This window comes from Salminus brasiliensis, chromosome 2 (assembly GCF_030463535.1).
Source record: "Salminus brasiliensis chromosome 2, fSalBra1.hap2, whole genome shotgun sequence".
NCBI lineage: Eukaryota > Metazoa > Chordata > Actinopteri > Characiformes > Bryconidae > Salminus > Salminus brasiliensis.
Window position 1 is genome coordinate 17,978,889 of NC_132879.1, and position 21,760 is coordinate 18,000,648.

The 21,760-nt window shown below is 42.7% G+C and overlaps 1 protein-coding gene across 1 annotated transcript in view; it reads right to left on the reverse strand.

The window, feature by feature from the left end:
• Window positions 1-21,760, reverse strand: part of abtb2b (ankyrin repeat and BTB (POZ) domain containing 2b) — a 53,540-nt gene that overhangs the window by 1,052 nt on the left and 30,728 nt on the right. The window contains exons 3-16 of the mRNA XM_072673619.1: window positions 16,959-17,166; window positions 7,842-7,994; window positions 6,752-6,917; window positions 5,679-5,768; window positions 5,475-5,576; window positions 5,206-5,302; window positions 3,688-3,823; window positions 2,056-2,321; window positions 1,501-1,679; window positions 1,283-1,388; window positions 1,067-1,169; window positions 815-905; window positions 634-702; window positions 274-387 (exon numbers count right to left, since the gene is read on the reverse strand). Coding sequence (XP_072529720.1) covers window positions 274-387; window positions 634-702; window positions 815-905; window positions 1,067-1,169; window positions 1,283-1,388; window positions 1,501-1,679; window positions 2,056-2,321; window positions 3,688-3,823; window positions 5,206-5,302; window positions 5,475-5,576; window positions 5,679-5,768; window positions 6,752-6,917; window positions 7,842-7,994; window positions 16,959-17,166 — 1,880 coding nt within the window. The remainder of the gene's footprint in view (window positions 1-273; window positions 388-633; window positions 703-814; window positions 906-1,066; window positions 1,170-1,282; window positions 1,389-1,500; window positions 1,680-2,055; window positions 2,322-3,687; window positions 3,824-5,205; window positions 5,303-5,474; window positions 5,577-5,678; window positions 5,769-6,751; window positions 6,918-7,841; window positions 7,995-16,958; window positions 17,167-21,760) is intronic.

Below are 21,760 nucleotides of genomic sequence, written 5' to 3' on the forward strand. Positions count from 1 at the left end.
GGTTGTTTTGGTTGGTGTGCCTTTAAGCCTGGTATATGTAAATGACCTCTTTTCTGATTTGCTGTCCTAGAGTTGCAGTTTACTGTATAGACTGGAAGTGAATGGCACATTTTGAAACATCCTCAAGTACCACATCAAACCCTAATTTTTAATATGCTGATGACAATTCACCTTTAATTTGCATGAGAAAACATCCCTTAGTACAGTACTGACCCCATAATTCCCTGCTGTGTTCACAAAGGTGGCAGTGCAGATGTGGACTGTGCTGTTTACCTTGGCTGTGTTGTACACACTGACTGCGTTGTCCAGGTCAATTTTCTGAGCACACAGCTGTTCACAGTGCCGCTGCAGTCCTACCAACTGGAACAAACTGGCCACTGACAGCAGCTAACAGAGAGACAAGCTCAAATCAGTCATCCCAGCATATACACATTCATTCCCATCAGAGCATTTCAGTAACTTCAAAAGTTCAGTCTTATCACACAGTGCAATTCTACATAAACATGATAACATCATGTTTCATTTTGCCAGCTATCACCAAGAGCTTTGTCAGATCTCCAGGCTTAGACTTGTTGTGAGATGTCTGTGGTATGAGCTGTTCTGTTCTGAACTCTGACTCCATTACTCCATTACCTCCAGCAGCTCTGGAACAGCAAGCTTCAGAGACTCTGTCCCCCCGCAGTACAGATATGACATCATCACCTGGAGAAATACCATGTATAGATGATTAACCTTATCCTTAACCATCTTTAGAGACCAAAAGTGTTCCAGAGTACAGAACTAGAGTGAAAGGAAATAATGGTGCTCATGGTACCTGAAAAGTGCTGTACTTCACATCGCTGATCTCAATGTCCTTGCAGTGCTGAGAGCTACCGGAACTGTTGGATCCGAGAAGCGACTTAAACCTGGACAGAGATACCACAGGCAGTCTGAATGACTTCATGCATTCATGGATGTACATCTGTGCAGAATGTTCACAGACTGAGGCCAAAAAGGCTTAAACCTTTCGGCTTTCGAGAAGAACACCTCCAAACTCAATAGTACCAACGCAAGAGAGACGTCTTACCTCTCAGATGCTGTCATCAGCAAAACCCTATGAGCATAGAATGGCTTCCCCTCCACCAGAAATGTCACATCAGACATCTCCTGGTTATTTAGAAAGTGAGGGTCTATAGATGGAGAAACAGAAAAGGACGAATTAATTCACAGATAGATTTTCTGAAGAAGCTTCATAACAGCACTCAATAATGCCATCATTCTACATGTCAGATCTCTCTTTTACCGAGCTGGGCTGACAGGGTGGACTTCATCTCTGGAACGGAAGGAATAGGAGCTGGTCCGTAGCAGTGACTGAAGATGGAGCCTATCTGCTGGATTATAGCTTCATTCTGTACACAGATTAAAGATAAACCAGTTTAGTATCAGGTAATTCCAGACTCTGCACTTTTGCTATCTTCTCAATTATGTGTGGAGCGGTGTTGGTGAGAATGTGGTTGATACCTTGCTGCTCTTGAGGATGCTGAACATGAGGGGCAGGCCGACAGAGAACAGCTCCTCGCAGTAGTTCTCCTCCTTGATGGAGGTGAAGTCTCGGAGCAGAGAGAGCGTGACCGTAGCTCTGGACTGTAGCTGCGCGCTGCGCAGAGACTCCAGCCACACATGCAGCTTCCAGGGAACTCCTGCAGGAGGCAGCAGAGAGTTATTCTACCTGTTTCTGGCTTCAGGCTGGGATGATTGCCAAGACTATACCCCTTTTCTTAATAATGCATCAGAACAGAACTGACCGCATCAACGCAGAATTGGGCTAAGTATATATCCCACAGTTCAACACAAGTTTTTTTGGAAGCATCAGGAAAGGATGTTAACATTTTGAGAACGTCAGCAAATCCCTGTGCCACAAAAACACTGTATATACCTGCCCTGCCCTGTACACTGACAGTCTTAAGAACTGTATGCAACCTGATTGGCAGAGCCACTGTAAAAAACTGTCCTCAGAACTTCATATACATGAGGACATATGACCCTCCAGGAGAAGAAAGTAAGGTTCTGACATACCCAGAGACCGGAGCTCCATGGTAACATCCAGGTAGCCATGCTCCGCACTGTAGAAAGAGGCCTCCTGAAGAGCCTTCATGCGAGCTTTGCAAAGACGGGGCTGTCCTCCCTCTGAGGCCAGGCTGGGGTTAGGAGAGGGCGGCATCTCTCCATTCCTGCTGTGTGGCCCCACCTCCCCCTCTACACCCTCTGCTAAGATCTCTTCCAGGGAGAGCACGTCGTCCTTCACCAGCTGTGGCTGAGAGAGGAGTTTTCTCAGTACATTCCTACAAACAAAAGAAAAAGGCAGTTAGGGCAGTAACAATGAGTGATGGTTATGCCGATGGAATACTACAGTCAGGCAGCTTCATATTTATCTGCAAGTCCAGGCCATGCAGTAACTACGGCAATGTCAACTGCACTGTTAGTGTAGCTGCCATATCTGTATTTTTTAAGTGTAATTCACTTGACCAATCCTGATATTACAATTGCTGAATCGGTCGGTACTCTGCATACATATGGAATTTATAATGCCATGCCTAAAGGGCATTGCACTGCACCCCCAATCTGGACCTTGTGGGTGGTGGGTCTACATGGTTATCTCATGTTATGCACTTGGACAGGCCAGCCAGTTTTCTCTCTTTTTCACTTGTGTTGGATCATGTTTATCAGAATTTTCACCCTAAGTCTGTTCGCCTTGGGAAGTCCTATCAGGAGCGTACAGTTCCCTGGAGATCATTAGCTCATTAGAGATCACAGATGACAAAGCCCCAATTCAGGAAGGGTGTCAGGTGTGGTAGGTACACTAAATGGTCTAGACCTACTGATATTTATTTGTGTGGTGCAGCCATGTATATAACCCAGTTACTCAGTTTCTTACTTCCTGCCTTAAACACAGTCAGCAGTTAGTCATACATGCAGTCTGGCTACAGTCTGGTGTTTATGTGTTTGTTTACAGAATAACCCGACTTCTTAAGACTGAGAGTGTGCCAGATCACAGTTAAAGATGGCAAGTTGAGTCCCTGTGGGGGCCTAAAGATGAGAGACAGTGTTTGCTTGTGAGAGCATATAAGCTTTAGAACTCCAGGGGTTTGCACTGCACTGACTGTTCTTCTTTCTGCATATATTTTAACTTGGGAAGCTGGGGTCACTCATGCTACAGTGTCCCTGGAGCAGAAAGGGATAAAGGGCCTTACTTGAGACCCTGACAGCAGCAGCGTAGCAGATTTGGGGTCTCAAACCTACATACCTGTGATTGATAACCTTGCGCTCTAACCCCTGGGGCACCACTGCCCCCAGATGTTTGCATATTCCAGCTTAGAAAGCTGGGATCATAGCACCGGGTCAACCATGTTACAGCACTCCTGAATAGGGAGGGTTAAGGGGCCTTGCCCAAGGGCCCAAAAGTGTCTGTCAGAGATACTGAAAACTGTTCCCTGCCTGTATTTAGTGGCAATGTTTTAAAACAGTCTTTTACACAAGTGTGCATAATCTGCTCCTAATGCATAAACCGACTATGTACATGTGTGACAAATTCATCAGTAGGGGGTAAAATTGTACACTGATGGGAGGTCCATGTGTAATCGGCGGGGGGTAAGAGTGCACGCTGACTATTGTGCGTGTGTGTAATCAGTGGGGGGTAAAAGAGTGTACCTATGGCCATGTGCAGCAGCATGACTAAAGCAGTTCATGTCCTCGTAGAGTGATGATGTAAGGATGTTTCCTTCATGAGCCTTCAGCAAGGGGTCGGCGCCCCGCGCCAACAACAAACTCACCATCTCATAATTCCCTGCAGGAGACACAGGAAAAAAAAGTGAGACACAGGGAGAAGAAAGAGGGGAGGGGGACAGCAAAGAGTGAGGGAATGACGGGATTACATCTCTAATCACTGGTTACAGGCCGTGTGTGCTGCAGCTGTACGAGAAGAATTTGCTGCAGTGGTTCTTCCATGCAGCTATGTGTGGCCTCTCTCGAATCCCAACACAGAATGTCAGCCACACGCTAAAAAAGTTTAAACCAGTGAGCACCCATCCCCCTTGCCGCACCCTTGGAATACCCACACATACAACATACACAGCACAAACTCCCAAAACACAAAAAACACATTCCTGACCCAATTCAGTCAGCTCCCATTGGTTAATTCGTCATAGAGCTTGGCTATGGGCTGTCATCAGAAGCCTATTTTAAGCTTGCCAGCAGTGGATGGCAGGCTATGAGCTTCAGTGATGAGTGCTAGAGCCAGAGTGGCACAGAGAAAGAGAGAGAGGAGGTGTGCAGGCCTCAAGGCAGAGAGTGTAATTGTTACCCCCACTCCTTCTCTGGCGTGGACACATGACCCCCGCAGAGTCCCTGTGATTTGCCGGTGGTATGTGTGCTTGTTTGAGTTCGGTTTGAAGTGTTTGGCTTTGAAATTATACGTATTCCTCACAACACAAAGGGAATGTAAAAGCTGTGATATTGTATCAGCTGCTTCAGGTTTAAACTGAGGTATTTGCATTGCAGCAGCAGTTTGTGTGGAAGGTCAGAAACTGAGACCTTTGAAAACCTTTTGTTCCGATCTATGTGTGTGTTCTACACAACTACTGTGAAGTTCACAAAGAACTTGTAAACGAACAAAGCATATATGCTCCCGTCCCATTCAATAAAGGCTTCCAGGCATCCAGCAGAGCTAGTAATGTGATAGCAGACAGAGGAACCGAGGTGAAAAGTCATGTGTTGACTTCTTATTCAGACACATACCCTTAGGCCATATTTATGTGAGCCTGTACGAGCAGCTGGGAATAGAGCTAAATACTGGTGTAAATTAAGCTAAATGATTGCACTAATTTACAACTAATTTAGTTTTGCATTTTGTAGTTTAATACATTTAATTTATTGTTTTGCATCATTCCTTTCGGATTATTGGAGTGCCAGAGTTCTATTTTTAAAACCACTGAGTCTTGCAGTCAGCCTTGCCATGAAATTCAACCATTAGCACAACATCAGATTTCTTAGTGTTCGCTTCTGTGAGACACATCAGGCTCACATTCCGATGCCTTTTTTGGCTTGACTAGTCGCCACTGACTAATAGCAGTGCAGAGGGTGTGTCTGTGAATGAGTGAGCAAAGAAAAACATCATCCAGCTGAGCAGGTAAAGGTGTGCCAGTGTAAAGATCAAGCTCTTGTACCCACCTGCTGCAGAAGCCAGCTGAAGCGGGGTGTCTGCACAGCTCTCCTGTCCATTGCGCACTGCTGCCCCCTCTACACTTGCACCGGCATCCAGGAGCAGCTGAGGAAACACATACACGCTTTTACATGAACTCATAAAAACACTTCACAGGAGACAACTAAAGAAAGGGTTACTACAAAGACATACTTCTCCTAATAGTCTTTTTGCTCTCAGTAATAAATCAAATACATAAAAATTATTTATATGAATTTCCTTCTAGGACTTCTCTAACCTGTACAACTGAGATGTGTCCATGCAGCACTGCAAACGTGAGTGCCACCCAGTGGCGGCTATCAGGGTGGACGGAGGGGTGTTTTGGGGAGCACACCGGCACCTGGGTGGGAGGGACACACAGAGCATTAGGTTTCAGTCTTCATTAAGCAGCAGGCCTGCATGTCTGCCAGTAGTTGCAATAGATAGCAGAGCAGTTACTTACTGCTATGTCCAGATTGGCTCCGGCGTCGATCAGCATCTGGACCAGAGCCTCGTCTCCAGCAGCGCAGGCATACATCAGTGGGGTCATGCCCTACATCACACACACGCACACACAGCAGGGGAGAGGACAGTCTGAAATCTGGCTGATATTAGATCAATATTGTTCTGGAGGCTCTGTGCTAAACACTTCCAAACCTTGACCCCCTCTTATTGGCTCAGAACACATTTCTCAAAACAAACGCCCTATAAATTATAGCCAGTGTGGATGGGGAGTTGTTTAGTTGTATTCATGGTGTGTGTGGGGCTGTCATAGTTGATTATATGAGTAATTGAGCAATCTATTCCTTTGAGGGTTTTTTTCAATTAACTAAACATCAATAGAGTACACAAAGGATTTAGACAAAAATTCAATATGCTCATAATGCATACAAATAAGTATGTCTGTTAGGCTCTATTGTAACAGGTACCAGAAGGAGAATTTAGAATATACATTTTCATCATATAAATTCTCATAAATTTTTTGTCCATTATTTCTTTTAAACATCAGGTTTTAAAGGGCCCATATCCTAACTTGTTCCTGCATTTTATACTTTTAGCATATACTCATTTTATTTACTTTTTTTATTTATTGTTCTTTTATTTACTTTAAGGTCTTCTTACAACATAAAAAAACCTGAAATAATTACTTTTTAAACATTAATTTTCCAAATTTCATCAGCCATCAGCTGATATAAGATAGAGGAGCTCTGTTCTGATTGACTGCCCTGTATTGTGCCCCAATCAAAAAGCAATCAGAGCTGAAACACTTCTGAGAACTATGCTAAATGAGTGGGCGGGGGTACACTGTTGTAGGCTGAACAGGTGCTATGTATGTATGGATATGTACATATTCCTGTTCTTGTGATTTTTACAGCATATAAATGGACTGGGGTTAAATGGTGTGTGACATATTAATACACACTGCTATTATTTAATAAAGCTAAGGTAATTCTGTTTTACATGATGTGAGCCCTTTAAGCCAGTAATCATGTCAGCCCTAGTTGTATAGTTGTATGAACTGTGTGTAGTAAGTACCTGATCATCCATGCTGTTGACCCCATCTGGCCCCAACAGCTCAATGGCCTGTCCTATCAGATCGGTGCGGCCACAGTTAAGCATGCGAAAGCCCAGATCCAGCTGGAACTTATCAGTGGCTGCTTTGGCATCCAGCCTTCTAAAGGAACTAAAACAGCATTCTGGCCTGGAGAGAGAGGTGGGGAGAGGTGGGACAATTAAGAAAGAGAAAGATAGAATAAGTGAGAAAATTTGAGGGGGAGTATGAAAAAAGGAGAACGGCAAGATAAAAATAAAACAAGCTGGAAGAAGAAGAAAAAGGGAGGTAAGGAGTGGGAGTGGGTTTGTGACTGTTTCAGAGTGGAGGAGGAGGAGTGTGTTTTTCCTTAAGATGTCACAAATCATAAAGAATCAAGCCAAGGTTCTGACATCAGTCTGTGGGCTAAAGTACTGGGTGGGTGCAGCTAATAAAAGTCTGAGGGCTTTGCAGATGGCCTTTGCTCACTTTGGATGCAGTTAAATGAATATATGGGAATATGATGAGGTCATATGTGACACTGCTAACCAATACAGTCCCTTTAAAATGTGTAAAAATGGGACGGTTTTATTGCATTTAATTTCATTTTAATAATTAAAAAAAGGTCACACTCTAGCCCTATAACCCAACTCCTTTAGTTTACTTCCAATCCCAGTCTAACACATTTAAGCCTTTCAAGAGAATCTAATTATATGAGTCAGGTGTACTGGAACTTAACGGTTCAAGACAACAGCCACATGATGAGCCACGCTGTGGGGGGTTGAAGTGCTCAAAGCAATTCACAGAGCAATAGGAATGCTCAGCCGGTGGTGAAAGCTAAAATTAGGCACTAAGAAAATATATATTAAATTGAAAGATCAGTTATTTTTAAGATCAAACCCTTCAAAATCTCTAAAAATAAATATGTTCTATTTTTAAAGGAAGATGCTCCAGCAACGGATCAGAAAAGCAGAGAAACACATTATAGTCTGATGTGTTTTGTGTAGGAGATGTCAGACTTGTACACGGCCAGAACTGTTGAACCCTGAATCCTGTTAGAGCTGAAAGACAGTAAGGTGAGGAAATGTCTCTTACTTCAGCAGTCTGGGCTCACAGTCCAGTCCAGGCAGGAGCTGTCGTGCTGTCTGTCGGACATCATCGCTGTCCACCAGCAGGCTGCGGCGGTGCTCTGCGTGTACAATGGCCACCCGCATCCACTCCATGAGGGGTGGCAGCAAGAGGAAGGGCCTGAGGAGTAGATAAACATGTCAAAGGTAAATTATAAATAAATCTATAGCATGCAGGAGAACACAGGAGGTGGACACAAGACCCATGAGACAAGGGACACTTGCACACATCCCATTAGTCCAGGACTGGGTTTAAGAAAACACTCTGTCCAAAATTAAAAATGTAAGCTTCCCTTCATGTCTTGTAAACATGACTCATAGTCTACAGCGTAATGATGTATCTTAAGGGGTTTGTTTTTTTATGCAAGTTACTGCAGTAGGAAGCCATCTACACTATATGTCCAAATGTTTGTGGACACCCCTCCTAATGAATGCATTCAACTTTAAATTGCACCCATTGCTGCCAATACACATACACATAGCTAGTCTAGTTAGGACACACTGAAGATGGAATTAAGGATGGTGCTCAATCCAATACTTTTGGGATGAGTTGAGGAGTTGGTGATGAGGTGGGGTGGTGATCATCCAACATCCTGACCTCACTAATGCTCTCGTTGCTGACTGCAATCAAGTCCTCACAGCAATGCTCCAAAAGCAGAGAGCCTTCCCAGGACACTTACTCTAACAAAAGCAGATGAACTCTCTTTTTAAAATCTCCTTGATTTTGGAAGAAATACTTTTGTCCATACAGTGCAGCCAATGCCAGTAGTAGACTGACAGTAGTAGACTAACTGTCAGTATTTCTGTAGCATTGTGAGGGGTGTCCCCTATAGTATAAAGTCATTTCATGCTGCATGCTGGGTATTGGAGTCAGAAATGACGATGTTGTCCTCTTCTTCTGTCACAGCCATGAGGCTGAGGGATAAAATGCCACATTACAGAATATGACAACATGACAAATAACACATTAAATGCTAGTTTTAGGACACAGTGCCCTTTTAAAGTGTCTGAATCATCAGAGCACAGTGTTACAAAAGGGTTCTTGTGTTCTTGTCCAGCTTTCAGCAGGATGGGCTGTGTCTTTCAGCACCCTGTCACATCCATAAACTCACTGAGTTCAGCCACAGCTGCTACCGCTCACACTCCTTGCACAGTTCACACACCCCCTGACAATATGAATGCACTCCCCACATGTGTGTGTCTTTTGTAAGACAGTTATGTTAACTGAAAAGGACCTGATTCTGTTATTGGTTGCATCATGCCTAAAAGATGAGAGCAGAGAGAATGTAAAGCCAGCAAGGCATTAATTAGTGATGAGGGATGGGTTTTACATTTTTAAAGTTTGAAAATGAGCATTAAACCTTGAGAGAATATGAAAAATTCCATTAATACACAACTTTACATGTAAACAAGAATTAGTAGTTGCGTCCCAGAAGGGGGCGCCATTGTCAGCTTACAGCAAGTAGGCATTCAAACAAGTTCTTGAAAGGCATACTACAATCAAATGAACAGGCCATTTAGCATCATGCGATCAGAGTCTCAACTGCTTTCCTTCACTGTCACATTCAGTCACATCAGCATAACTGAAGCCCTCTTTTCAGCACTTTTCAATTCAGTTTATCACTGCCCACCTCCGCACATATCCCAGAGTGATGATCTAAAATCAGCTGCCTCTGCTCGAACACCCAACATGAATCATTAAAAGCTAAAGAGCAAAGCTGGGTGTTAGATCATCACTTAGGAATAACCACCTTGACTCCCACCAAGTTGAGCCTCAGGCCTGTCTGTCTGCTCTACTCCGCTCTGTGCGGCTAAGCTCTCCAGCAGCAGGAAAGGAGATAACACAGTGCTGGGGAGCTCTCAGGGAGCAGGCGGCTCAGCAGGAACATAGTAAAACAAAGTCGGCCCACCAAGGGTCCGCCAACCTAATGAGACATATGCAAATGAGCCAGACCGGAGGGAAGGCGGTGCTCATTAAGCAAAGTAAATATTAAGCACAGACAACAACAATGCACAGAACAGGGATGCTCAGCAGTATGTGGAGAAAAAATATATGAGATGGAATAAAATAGATCTGATGAAAATAGAAAAGGCTATTAAGATTTTAGAAACAAAACACTAAATAAATCTATAAATATAAATATATATTTAGACCATATTTGAATGGATAAGCTGCGACAAGCTGCAGCAAAAAATCACAAAAGCTAATACAGAGTGATACCAGAGGCTAAACTTCAGATAAGGCTTTTTTGTCAGAGTGGTCAGTGTTATATCTAAATTATGCATCACTCTCACATGTGATTGTGAGACAGGAAAGAAAGAAAGTATGTATGTGTGTATGTAATTATTTAATAAACATTACATTTTGACATTAGCTGGTTTTAACTGACGCAAGGAGCCTTAAAATGGAGTTTGAAACATGGAAGTGGTTAGCAGAATGAACCTCTAAAACGGTTGTCTCTTCATTCAAATGCAAATCCAGCATAAGTAAAACATGGCTATTGAACGAGCCAAACCCTAAACTGTTATGCAACAGTCTTGATTCATTAATATTAAAACTGGTCAAAGACCAGAGCAGAAAAATGCAGGAATCTCCCATATATTGACAGCGGCTCCCTGGCACACGCTTATCATACACAATAAATTGGATGAGAGAGAGACAGTAAGTGACAGACATAGCTAGAGAGTGATGCAGAGAGCATGCCGGTAGGTTCATGGAGTACAAAGTGACTAATTTGCTGAAAGGTGAGCAGCACTATCCTGTAAGACCTGGGAATTATTATAATCACAAGGATGTTCTTACTGTGCTAAAAACAAAGCTATGCAAGGCAATGAGGCTTCTGTGTGAGCCCACCATAAAAGGAAAATCAGCTTGTTTGATTCTGATGCCAATGTGGGCTTGAAAAACTGCATCCGGGCTCTTTTTGCCCCAACAAAAGTCACAAAGCTTCTATTTAGACAAAAGAGAACAACTGAATAAATACTGAATAAATGCATCCTATGGCACCTTTTAAGAGGAGCAATCATCTTCAAACTGCTCAAACACTACTACATCATACAAATGCACAGTGAACAACATCACATCACCCCATCAACATCCCATCCAGACTGTTCTACTCTCCATCTATAGGGATTTGTTCTATATTTGATCTCTTTGACTACAGGAGCACATATGGACCTGATTATGTGCATTTATCTGCAGGAGGGAAAGAGAGAGAAAGACAGAGGCAGGGCTTTTAAACCTAAAGCATGCCTTTGATTGAAAACAGTCAGCGAAGGCACTAGCAGAGCATTCGAGCAATCACAACATCCAAAAAGTCCTGGCGCCCTGCCAAAGTGTATTTCCCATAGCCCTTTTCCATCTCTAAATGCAATTATTGATCCCTCAAAAGCTCTCAACCCTGGAAACAACTGCCACAGAGTTAGCTACAGCACAGCGAAGCGGCAGAGTTACAACCTTTACCCTCCTCACCCTGCCCCCCGCCCACACTTTTGATGGATAGTCCAATCTTGTGACCCTCTTCTTATCTGAATGAAACCAAAGGAGTGTGAAATCCAACCCCTTCTAAACGTTTAAAACCCTTTGCTTTGTTCGCTTGCCAAAGGGCCGCGGCGAGTGTGTCCGGGCCCTTCTCGCTCTCGTTCGGCTGGCCCCAGGGTCGCGCCACGACAGTGACCTCTGCATCTGATTCACGGGCTCAAGTTCAGCCCGTAGCCTTCAAGCCGAAACTCGAGCCGGGCCATGGCCTACATCAAAGCCCTGGACAGGCGGGGTGTGGTGAAACCGGAGAGTGTGCTGTGCTAATTAGCCCGCCCTGCGCACAGACGTGTAATGGGGCCTTGTTGTGACCAGGTCACACTCGAGATGTGTGACTGTGATTAGGCATGGGCTACAGAGACCACACGGCCTGACTGCCTCTTGACTCCGTGGATGTGCTGTAGAGACTCTGAGTCACGCTTGTGGCAGGAAGCTTTTGGAGCACATACCTCCGTTCACTCCACCTTGTGGTTTAATGTGGTTTGGCGAAGGGTGATGATTAATTTTTCCGTGAGTATTATGTGGAGCTACAGGAAGTATAGGACATTGTTTTTATTTTTCCCCAAAGCTGTACATAATAAACAGTACAGTACTGTAAATCTCTGACCTCACAACAGTTGCAAGTGCACTCTACAGTTCTTTCCAACTGCACTAGAATTCAAATGTCTTTGATAGGGTTCAACCTCTCAACATAGTGTCTTCAGACAACTCAACAAACTCAACACTGACGGCACTGTTAAAGTTTCTTTAAGGAACCTTTAAGGTTCTTCAATTTGAAACTATGGAGGAACCTCATGCTTTGAGGAACCTTTTTCTTCTCAAAACCTTTTATTGAAAGTTCTTCAAAGCACCTTAAGAGGTTCCTCCACAGTTTCAAATTGAAGAACCTTCAAAACTGCTAACAGATGCCCAAGCTGGCTAGTACTGTGCTGAGTGATGGGAGATAGGGAGGGCCATCCTACCCATCCAGAGTGGTCAATATCAGTCTCTTGGACTCCTTGGACATCGCTAGGGGCTGAACTTACAATCTCCTGATGATGGGGCCAACACTCTATATACTTGCTTTTAACCATGCATTTGTGTATGTATTACGGCTTCCCTGCTTATCCTGCGTCCATTTGGTGCGTTGGTTGTGCACGCCCTCAGGATGCGTATTTGTGCAATACACACAAACAGTAGAGGCAGTGCAGGCACTCAACAACATCAAAATGATGACAATTTGTCAAGAAAGGCTGGGTGACCAAGTTCACATCCATCAATTATGCTTGCCAGAACAGATGGCGAGAGGTCAGTTTTGTTTTACCAGTCGATGTGGAAACCTGGTCAGTGTTCATTGGTCCTCTACTGGAAGCCTCCAGTAACACATGTAGCACATAGGCAAATTTGTGCACAGATATGTTCCCGACACAGACGATTGTCTAAATGAATGCGCAAATGGCCAAACAGCAAGCATATCTCTAACCTTAGTCACTCAGTAGTCAAAACCTTTATTCCAAACTCAGTGCAGTTGAATCAGCATAATAGAGAAGAGAAGAGTGGGGCACAAACTTGTAACACAGATTTTTTGGGTTGTTGGTACAAGCAGAATATGGTTTGGGTCAGCAACGTGAATCCTGACCACATTCAGACAACAGATATTTCTGTTTAAGAGGACATTTTGTACCATGACAGTAACTGCTTTCATCATAAGTGGGTTTTAATCACTGAGTGGTGTGTATGATTCACAGAATTCCCACATATATTATTTAAGCCTTTTGTGATGGATGTAACATAGCACTGTTTTAAAGAATACAAACTACACAGTGAGAGCTAGCTAGGCTGAAGTACAGCCTTTTAGTAACAACTAAGCTTCCACAAAGAAACAATGAGAAAAGGCCTTATACTCCAAATACATTCAGGACAGTACATCTTTCTGGTGTTTTTTCATCCACAGGTACATCATAAAACACACTACATATGTCATTTAAAATAGATATTTCATAGATATTTTCATCAAAGTTTTCTGTGGTCAAAAATAAATTTCTCTTCTTTGTCACAGATTCTTTCAGTAGTGATACTAATGTTGATGTCTATATTTGTATGTATTTGGCTTGGAAAGCTTATTTGGCAGAAACATCGCTGAGCTCTGAATTTTTCAGATTTATTTAGCAACTGTTACGGCAACTGTTAGCAGCTGTCATTGAATATTTTACTAGTTTTCTTCTTTAAATCTCTTTGCATGTGTTTCCCCAGACACTCCTAAAGAGGCCTGGCTTAATTGCTGTTTTACCGTAACTGCTCATTCGAAACTCCCACAAGTGTACACCCTGTCTCCCTGTACACCCTGTCTCCCCACACCTGCTACACTTTACAGTCAGCAGGCTTGAGCTGTGCTGTCTCTGGACAGACACATGATTAGTGCATCATCTATTCATTTCAGATTCCCTCCTGACCCTCCACTGTCTCCCAGTACCTAGCAGAGCTCCTCTTCACCCCTCTGACCTCTCTCTGTCCATGTCCCTTTTTCTTTTCCTGTCTCTCTCTACCCCCTCCACCCACCCTCTTGTTAGCAGTCATGCAGGGTGCCCTGAGCCGTTGTAAATCAACCCTGTGTTGCAATAACCTCTGCTAAATGCACTAAGACCTCACAGAGCCCGTACCAGCATCTTTACAATTACTGATCTGTGTTAAGACCACACAGCCAGGCCAAGCGAGTCTGCGGTTTGAGTTTCCAACAAAGGTTTAATAGACTTTTCAATAATAGGAGGAGCACCAAGAAGATCTTGAATCAGGAGTGGGGGCTTGAGTTTAATCACTTCCAGGGCCGAGGCACCACCTGTAACCCATTCCACTGCCACACACACACAAAAGCACACACACTCCAGTTACACTGTAAATCTCTGGTGGTGCTGGTGGTGGTGGGGTTATCGTGAAGATGACAGGGTGCGCTCCTATTGCGCTGTCTCTTTGAAGTCAGCTAGCAGAGCACCTTTGTTGTTTTCCACTCATGTTTGTTGTTCAGGTTGAGGTTTCTGCACAGCATGCAGGCCAGCTGAAGCCGACACGTGTTAAGATCTGGCCACAGTGCGATTATTATACGTGTGCATGCGCTAGCAAAACATTTAGAGAGGCTTTGTGCCTGACGTTCGTTAACAAACATCAGGAGAAGATGATCCACAATGACAAACATCCACATGACCACGTTTTGCTCTTGGGGCACCAAGGCATCCAGAAGCAGCCTCTGTCAGTACACTGTGAAGGGTGAACGTAAACAGGGTATTTTAGAGCTTCTGTGTGGAATGAGCATGATCTTAGGTTTGGAATTAGAGTATGGGTAAATACTAGGGTTTAGGTTTAGGCACAAATATTAAGAAATTTTTCATTAATTACTCTTCATGGCCAGGGCTGATGTGTGTCCGGAGCCTACATGGTATGACTGGACAGGACAGGACAGGCCAGGGCGCCAGTCCATCATAGATGACGAGAAATTAGCAGTAGAATATTTTCACTGTTTCTTCCTTAATCATAGGTATTAAAAAAAAGAGTTTATCTTGTTTTGACTGAGTAACTGTCTCTACTGTCCAGGGAAGGCTGTCTACTCCACTGATTGTGGAACATGGTTGTGAGGATTTGATTGCATTCAGAAACAAGAGCTTTAGTGAGTTCAGGATGCTGGATGATCACCACCCCAACTCATCCCCAACTAAGCAACTCATCCCGAAAAGTATTGGATGGCGCTCCATAATTCCAGAGAGCACAGTGCAGTGTTAGCAATGCAGAATTGTTTGGTTCAGGTACAGAAACACCAGCTTCTAACAAAAGAAATAAAGTTACAAGCTCTAGAATTAATTTTTGACCAGTTATTGAAGTGTTGGTGCACACATAACATAAGGCCCTTCCTACCCCCACCCACTTTACTGTGGTAGTGATTTTTACTGCGCCACCTGTTTCCACAGAACATGATAACTAAATGAGAGCCTCAGGAGAGAGTGAGGGGAGCATCAGCAATACAGTTTTAGATTTTTAATACCCAGTATCAAAGCTTCTTACTACTATTTTAAGTGCCTTTATTATGCTGCTCTCTTGTTTGATTTTGCTGCTGTAAAAACTGACTTTCCCCGTGAGATAAATAAAGTGATCTATCTATCTGTCTATCTGTCTATCTATCTCTGAAACCGTTACACCCTTACAGAAAATGTACACCAGAGAAGTCCATCTGGAGTCTTTTTGCAGTAATCTGTAGTCATTAAGCTCCGGGCCCGTTAGAGCTATTGTTCATGACAGGTTAATCCCAGCTTTTTGGAGAGAGCTCTTCCTATTGTGAGCAGAGATGAGAACCTCCTGCTGCTCCCCTCAAGGAAAGTATTGACTGTGATAAGAAGAACTGTGCTTCAGGGTCTGCTTCTTGGCTTGACAGTAACGTCTTTATCCTATTGTTTCTCCTCTTTCTGTAAGCCCTAAAAACCTTAAAGCACTGTCTGAAGGGTCGTGGTGATTACTGCTTTCACTAATTACATGGTTTGCTCTTTTTCTTGGTGTAAAGAAAGCACTAAAAGGAGTACTGTAATACTGTTTGATGGCCTTTATCAAAGAAAATTAAAAGAAAATCAAATGTATATGTAGTATGAATACTGTTACGGTTTCAAAATGTCCAGTTCATGTAGTTCATATAGAAAATAAGCTAAAAAAAAGGCTTCTGATGTGACAAAAACTAATGCATTACATCTATTAACGTATTCAGCCTACAACGCCTTAGCTCTGCATGTAAAATGACCTGTGCTCTGATTGGTTCCCATATATTGTGCCTTATTAAAAACTAGGCCTGGCGAAACATTCACATCTAATATTTTGGATGTGAATGTTTTTGCCAGGCCTGTTTTTTTAAATAAGGCATGATATATGGGAACCAATCAGAGCACAGGTCATTTTACATATATCAGCCTGATAGAAACAGTAACAAAAACAGTATATTTAATTCTAAAGGTTAAAGAAAGAAAGGTTAAATTGGTCAACTGTCAAAATGCACCTATGGGGGAATAAATACAAGAAAGTACTGAATATTGGCTCTTTAAATGTATTAGTTTATATGCTTCCTTTTTAAGACAAAGTGTTTTAAACAGTTATGATTGATATTATGAAAGAACCATGTTTAGTTTGCTAGGGAACATTGGATGGATCTTAAAAAAAACCCACGAATGACAGAAAAAGAGTCAGAAGTGGTCCTTCCATGACTTGTTTTCCAAGAATTCTTTATGGCACCCTTTTATTATAATGTTCCACCTACAGCACATTCCACCCAAAGTGCCTAATGATTCTGTCCTAAATCAAAACACCTCTGAAAGAACCCCACTAAGCTCATAATTTAACGAACTCCCACAACAAAGGATTTGAGGAGGTCCTTACAGTCCTACCATATCATTACCACCTCTAAAAGCTCTTTCAGGCCACTGGATTTCTCAGATTTCACATGCATATAAATGGGCCATCAGGTGTTAATTAGTGTGGATTGGAGGCTGGAAACTGTAGGCTTGGCAGGTAGGGAGGAAAAAAAGATGCTCTGGGCCTCACCTTTCCTTGCTCAGGGCCATTCTAGGCGGGTCCAGGTTGGGGTTCTCCATTGATTCCATCTGAGGGCAGCGCAGGAAATAGTAGAGCGTGTGGAGGGCGTCAGGAGACCAGGAGACAGGCTGCTGGCGGGCGTGACGGGCTGGACTGAGTCCAGGACGCACAGAGCTCAGGCGCTGCATGTGGTGCATGGCCCGAGACACCAGGTCGCCTGATGGGAGAGATTATAAAAGGTGACTGGTTAAAACAAAGACTTCAGAAATCACTTCAGAAAACACATAAGGAAGAATGTACACATCATCAGCTCATCAGCTGCTGTCTCTAGACAGATATGGATCTTTCTTGTGGGCTTTAGTTTAGAAGTCTGTTTGTTTTCGGCTGACAAGATAATCAGGTTTGATCTTGTTTTAATAAGGAGGTTATTAAAACCTCTTTCTAAACGAAATTGAGTAAAAAGATGCTACTCAAGGTAGAGTTACACAAAACATAAGTAATAATAATAACACAAAAAGCCACTGTCCGCCAATTTGCTTTAGCCAGAAGTGTTTTTTGTTGTAACACTGTTTTGACTGGTACTGCAATTGTGGTTGGTTGTTAAGAAAGGCCAGTGAAATAGCCGATCCTGTCAAAACAGCGATCCCTGGCAATTATGAAAATCCTGCACAGGCATTATCTTGTATGCCTACTGCAGTCAAAATAATACATTTGAATGCTGCAGTAATCTAAAGAAGCTAGGTAGACAACACCCAATCAGAGCATGCTTTATTTTATTACACCCTATTTTATTTTATTACTCTAATTAGGAAAAGCTGAGCTAAGTTCCTAAGTTATAACAGTGGGGGAACAGGCCAGGAGCCACCAGTGGTTCTGAGAAGTTTAAGAGGTTAAACAGGTCAGTTTAAGACATGTTTTAGCATATCTCTGCTGTTACACAAAAAATGATGTGTCTCAAAATGGCCACTTTAAAGGAACTTCTTAGCTTTCAGTGGAAGTCAATGTAGAAATATTTTATTTCAAGTCATTTAGAAGCATTTCTATTGATCCAATCACAGTGACATTTTGACACAATGTAAAGAACAACCAGAATCACATTATATCAAAAAGTGAAAAATTACAAAATATAATGTAATATAATGTTCTTGCATGACAGTGTTAATATACTGCCATATTTATTAAACTAAAACATATATTTATAGAAGGGGTAGTGAAAATGTGTTTTTTGTACTTGTACCTAAAATATGCTTTAAGGGAATATTAATGCCGGACATTATGCTTGCAGAGATTTTAATTTGCTGGGCTTTCCAGATGTTTCCCAGTCTATGTGTAATTTCCAGAAACCCTGATTTCTTGTAAACTGACTAGATGCTAAGCCTGGAATGGCCCTCCACAACTGCTGGAACACAGTGATTAGATAAAGAAGGAACAAGCCAAATAAGGTTGGGAGTTCACATTCTTGTTGCGTCATTGCCTATTCCACCAATTTCCTAAACCAGATTACATCAAGTAGCATAGGTGAGGGAAGTAAAATTAACCACAACCACAACCGCAATCTAATCAGCAATAAGCACTAGATGAAACATAAGACAGCATCCCAACAATGCTATCCCCTTACTACACACACTAATGCTATGCTTTTTCACTGTGAGCTACAAAGCCAACAAAGCAGACAAATCCTTTATTTTTTACCCGGTTCTCAGCTATAGATCCAACAATACACTCCCTAGGATATTACCTTTCCTTACTCTGCACACAAGCACATATATCCATGATTGTATGTTAGCATTAGAAAGATACAGGCAACGAAAAAGGAGAGACATGAGATGGGTTGATTTGGCCTCATCACTGTGTTTTTCTGCACAACTGAGCTTGACAGGACACCCGTATGAACAGTAAATCAGGACCTGGTTAAGGACAGATGGAAGGAGGAGATGAACCTCCCTTGCCTCACCCTCCATTACAGAGGAAAACACATTCACAGACCACGAGACAAAACACCAAGGAGTCACAAAAGAAGCGACGATTGAGCGCTAGGGCAGCACAACTAAACACAGGTACTATTTCATGCATGACCATAGCAGAGCTAGAAGGCCAGACGTTGTGGGCTGGCTGGTCAATTTGTGGGAACAAGCAACGCTCATTTAAGGTAATTACCCCATGGGTTAATTTCTAACCCGAGTGAGTGGTTTTTGAGTGGGAGGGACCCTCCATTAAGAGCTAAAGACCCCACTTGTAGCTTAAAGGGGGTTCTTTGTATCACGCCAAGCCCTGGGAGGGGTCTCGGAGGAATTCAGTCTACAGTCGGAAAGCTGGCCCTTGCTGCTGATACTTTTCCCCTCGGGGGGATCAGCTATTTTGGTTTGATCATAATAAATACAACTTTCTACAGCTCAGAGCAAAACTGGCAGCAGTGTAAGGCGGTGTTTGTGGTCTCACTGATGACAGCAACTAGTACTGGTTTTATAATCCATAATCATATAATCTAGTTTTTATAACACCATGTTCCAACTATAAGCTATAATTTAATCCAATCTACTTAGTTGGTTTCTAGATCTGGGTTTATCTCTAATTGCCTGCTTCCTACGGTTTAAGTTAAGCACTAAGGCTTAGATCAACACTGAATTAGAATTAGAAACACACTTTCATTCACTGCACAGCAGTACAATGGATTTCAACCTTCGCAATTACCCGACTGTGGTAGTGCACACACACACACACACACACACACACTAGTAAACTGGTGGTGAGAATGCACAACCAGAGCAATTGGGCGTTAAGGGCCTTGCTCAAGGGCACCTCAGCCATAAATCTTGAGGGAGAAGAAGACATTGTTCTCTCCCACCCCCTATTTCCTACCAGTCCAGGGGACAAAACCAGCAACCTTCTGGTCCCAAAACCTTTATATAGCAAAATGAGGCTAAACTAGATCACCTTTAACATTCATACAGCAATGCACTCACTTCGGTAAGTGATCCCAAGCTAAGAGTGTGTCTAAACACTCGCTATCAGAATAGATAACAGTTCAAATACAGAGCCAAATCCTCACATATTTGAGCTCAATTTGAGCTCAGTTCCAGGATGCTCTTTTTGGGTCCAGGGTTCCAGGGTGGCTGAGGCCATACAGATGCCTCACTGTCTGCCCGTTCCCCGGTTCAGGATGCTGGTGTGTGTGGAGAGGGTGCCAGCGCAGCCCTGTGGCCTCCTCAAAGACAGCACAAAGAGCGCTCTCACTCAAACTGACCCACTCTGCAAACACTCCGCTAGGCTATTCCCCTAATATGAAGGTGCTCTTGTGCTGAGGTACAAACAGCGGAGTGTCCAGACATTTGCAGGAGGAAATTTGCCCTTTCCATCAAGAGCAAGCTCGACCCATTTCCCAGCTCATGCCCCCACCGGGCCTGTGGCACGCAGGGTAAACACACACACAGGCAGGTAAGGCGGCCTAACGGAGGAAGAGCTAGGCAACAGAGAAAGCTTTCATCACTGGGGAAATATCGTATTTTCATAAACTAACTAATGTAAAGAGAGAAAAAATACTGTCGAAATAAAGAACTACCCATGAACAGAGAGCTACACTTCATGTGCTCATGTTATGGTATGTATCTGGTTATACAGTAAGAAAGCAGAGCACTGTGTGTTTCCAGTGAACAGGATGCGGGAGCGTCTCACTATTTCATATCATAGAAATGTAAACACGATGTGTGTATGTTTGTGGGATTTACTTTGAAAATTAGGTTATGACTACTGCATCTGGAATTCCCATAGCTCTATCCAATTGGGCTATCCGTTACCCGTATTTGTACAAGTAAAAGTGGGAAAAAAACAACTAACAAAAATAAAAATATAGCATACACAACTAGAAAGATGATGTATAAAGTACACATCATTCACTTTACAGGTTTAAAAGAATCAGTAGGAAGAGAAGAGATCATTTAGAAAGCTGCATTACCCCATGGTTTAAAAGTGATAGCATCTTGAGGCAGAAAACCTGACCATCATGACTGTAAATGAAGAGAATTACATCGGATGTCGAGTTTAAAATGGTCAGGATTTTAAATGGTCAGGAGCATTTTAAGCCTGGCCCATTTCTAAACCTACCTAAACCTAAACCTTTCCATACACAGCCCGCAGCTGCAAGGTACTTTCCTAGAAGGTAACAGAACACAAAAGGCATAATAGGCCGTTCTAGTGCTTTCACCGGTTTAAGCTGCTTGCCCTCAAGACGTTTGTCTAATTTCTGCCATTTTGGCCCATGCCCTTTACCAACTGAGCTGTGCTGTACTTGTAATATTGTTTCCTAGTGCATTAATGTCAAGAAAACCTTCTGGCACCAGGAAGTGCCAGAAGAACATACTGTAGACACCTGTATTTTTAGTTTTATGCTAACACACGGAACAGTGTGTTTACAACCAAGAGAAGTTGACTAATGTAAGTACCTTATGAGTGTGTACCGCTATACACACACATAAAGTGATGTCACTGCAGCATCAGTCACAGTTTATTATAATATATTAAACACACTATACATTTCTTTCTTACATTACAGTATATAATTAATCCTAGAACTATTTCCTATTTCCTCTTGTTCTCAAGATAATTCAGATGCTTAATAAAACATCTAAAACATATCACTTGGTGTCTAATTCACAATATTATGAAGTTGTCAGTGTGTATAAAATACAAATTGTTTAAAAATAATGCAGTTAAAACAAACAACAAAAACAATGGACCCAAGCCCAGAGAACCTGACACTATGACTACTATGAAACCTGAGCTTTCAGCCCATGCTGAGAAGAGATCACACATAT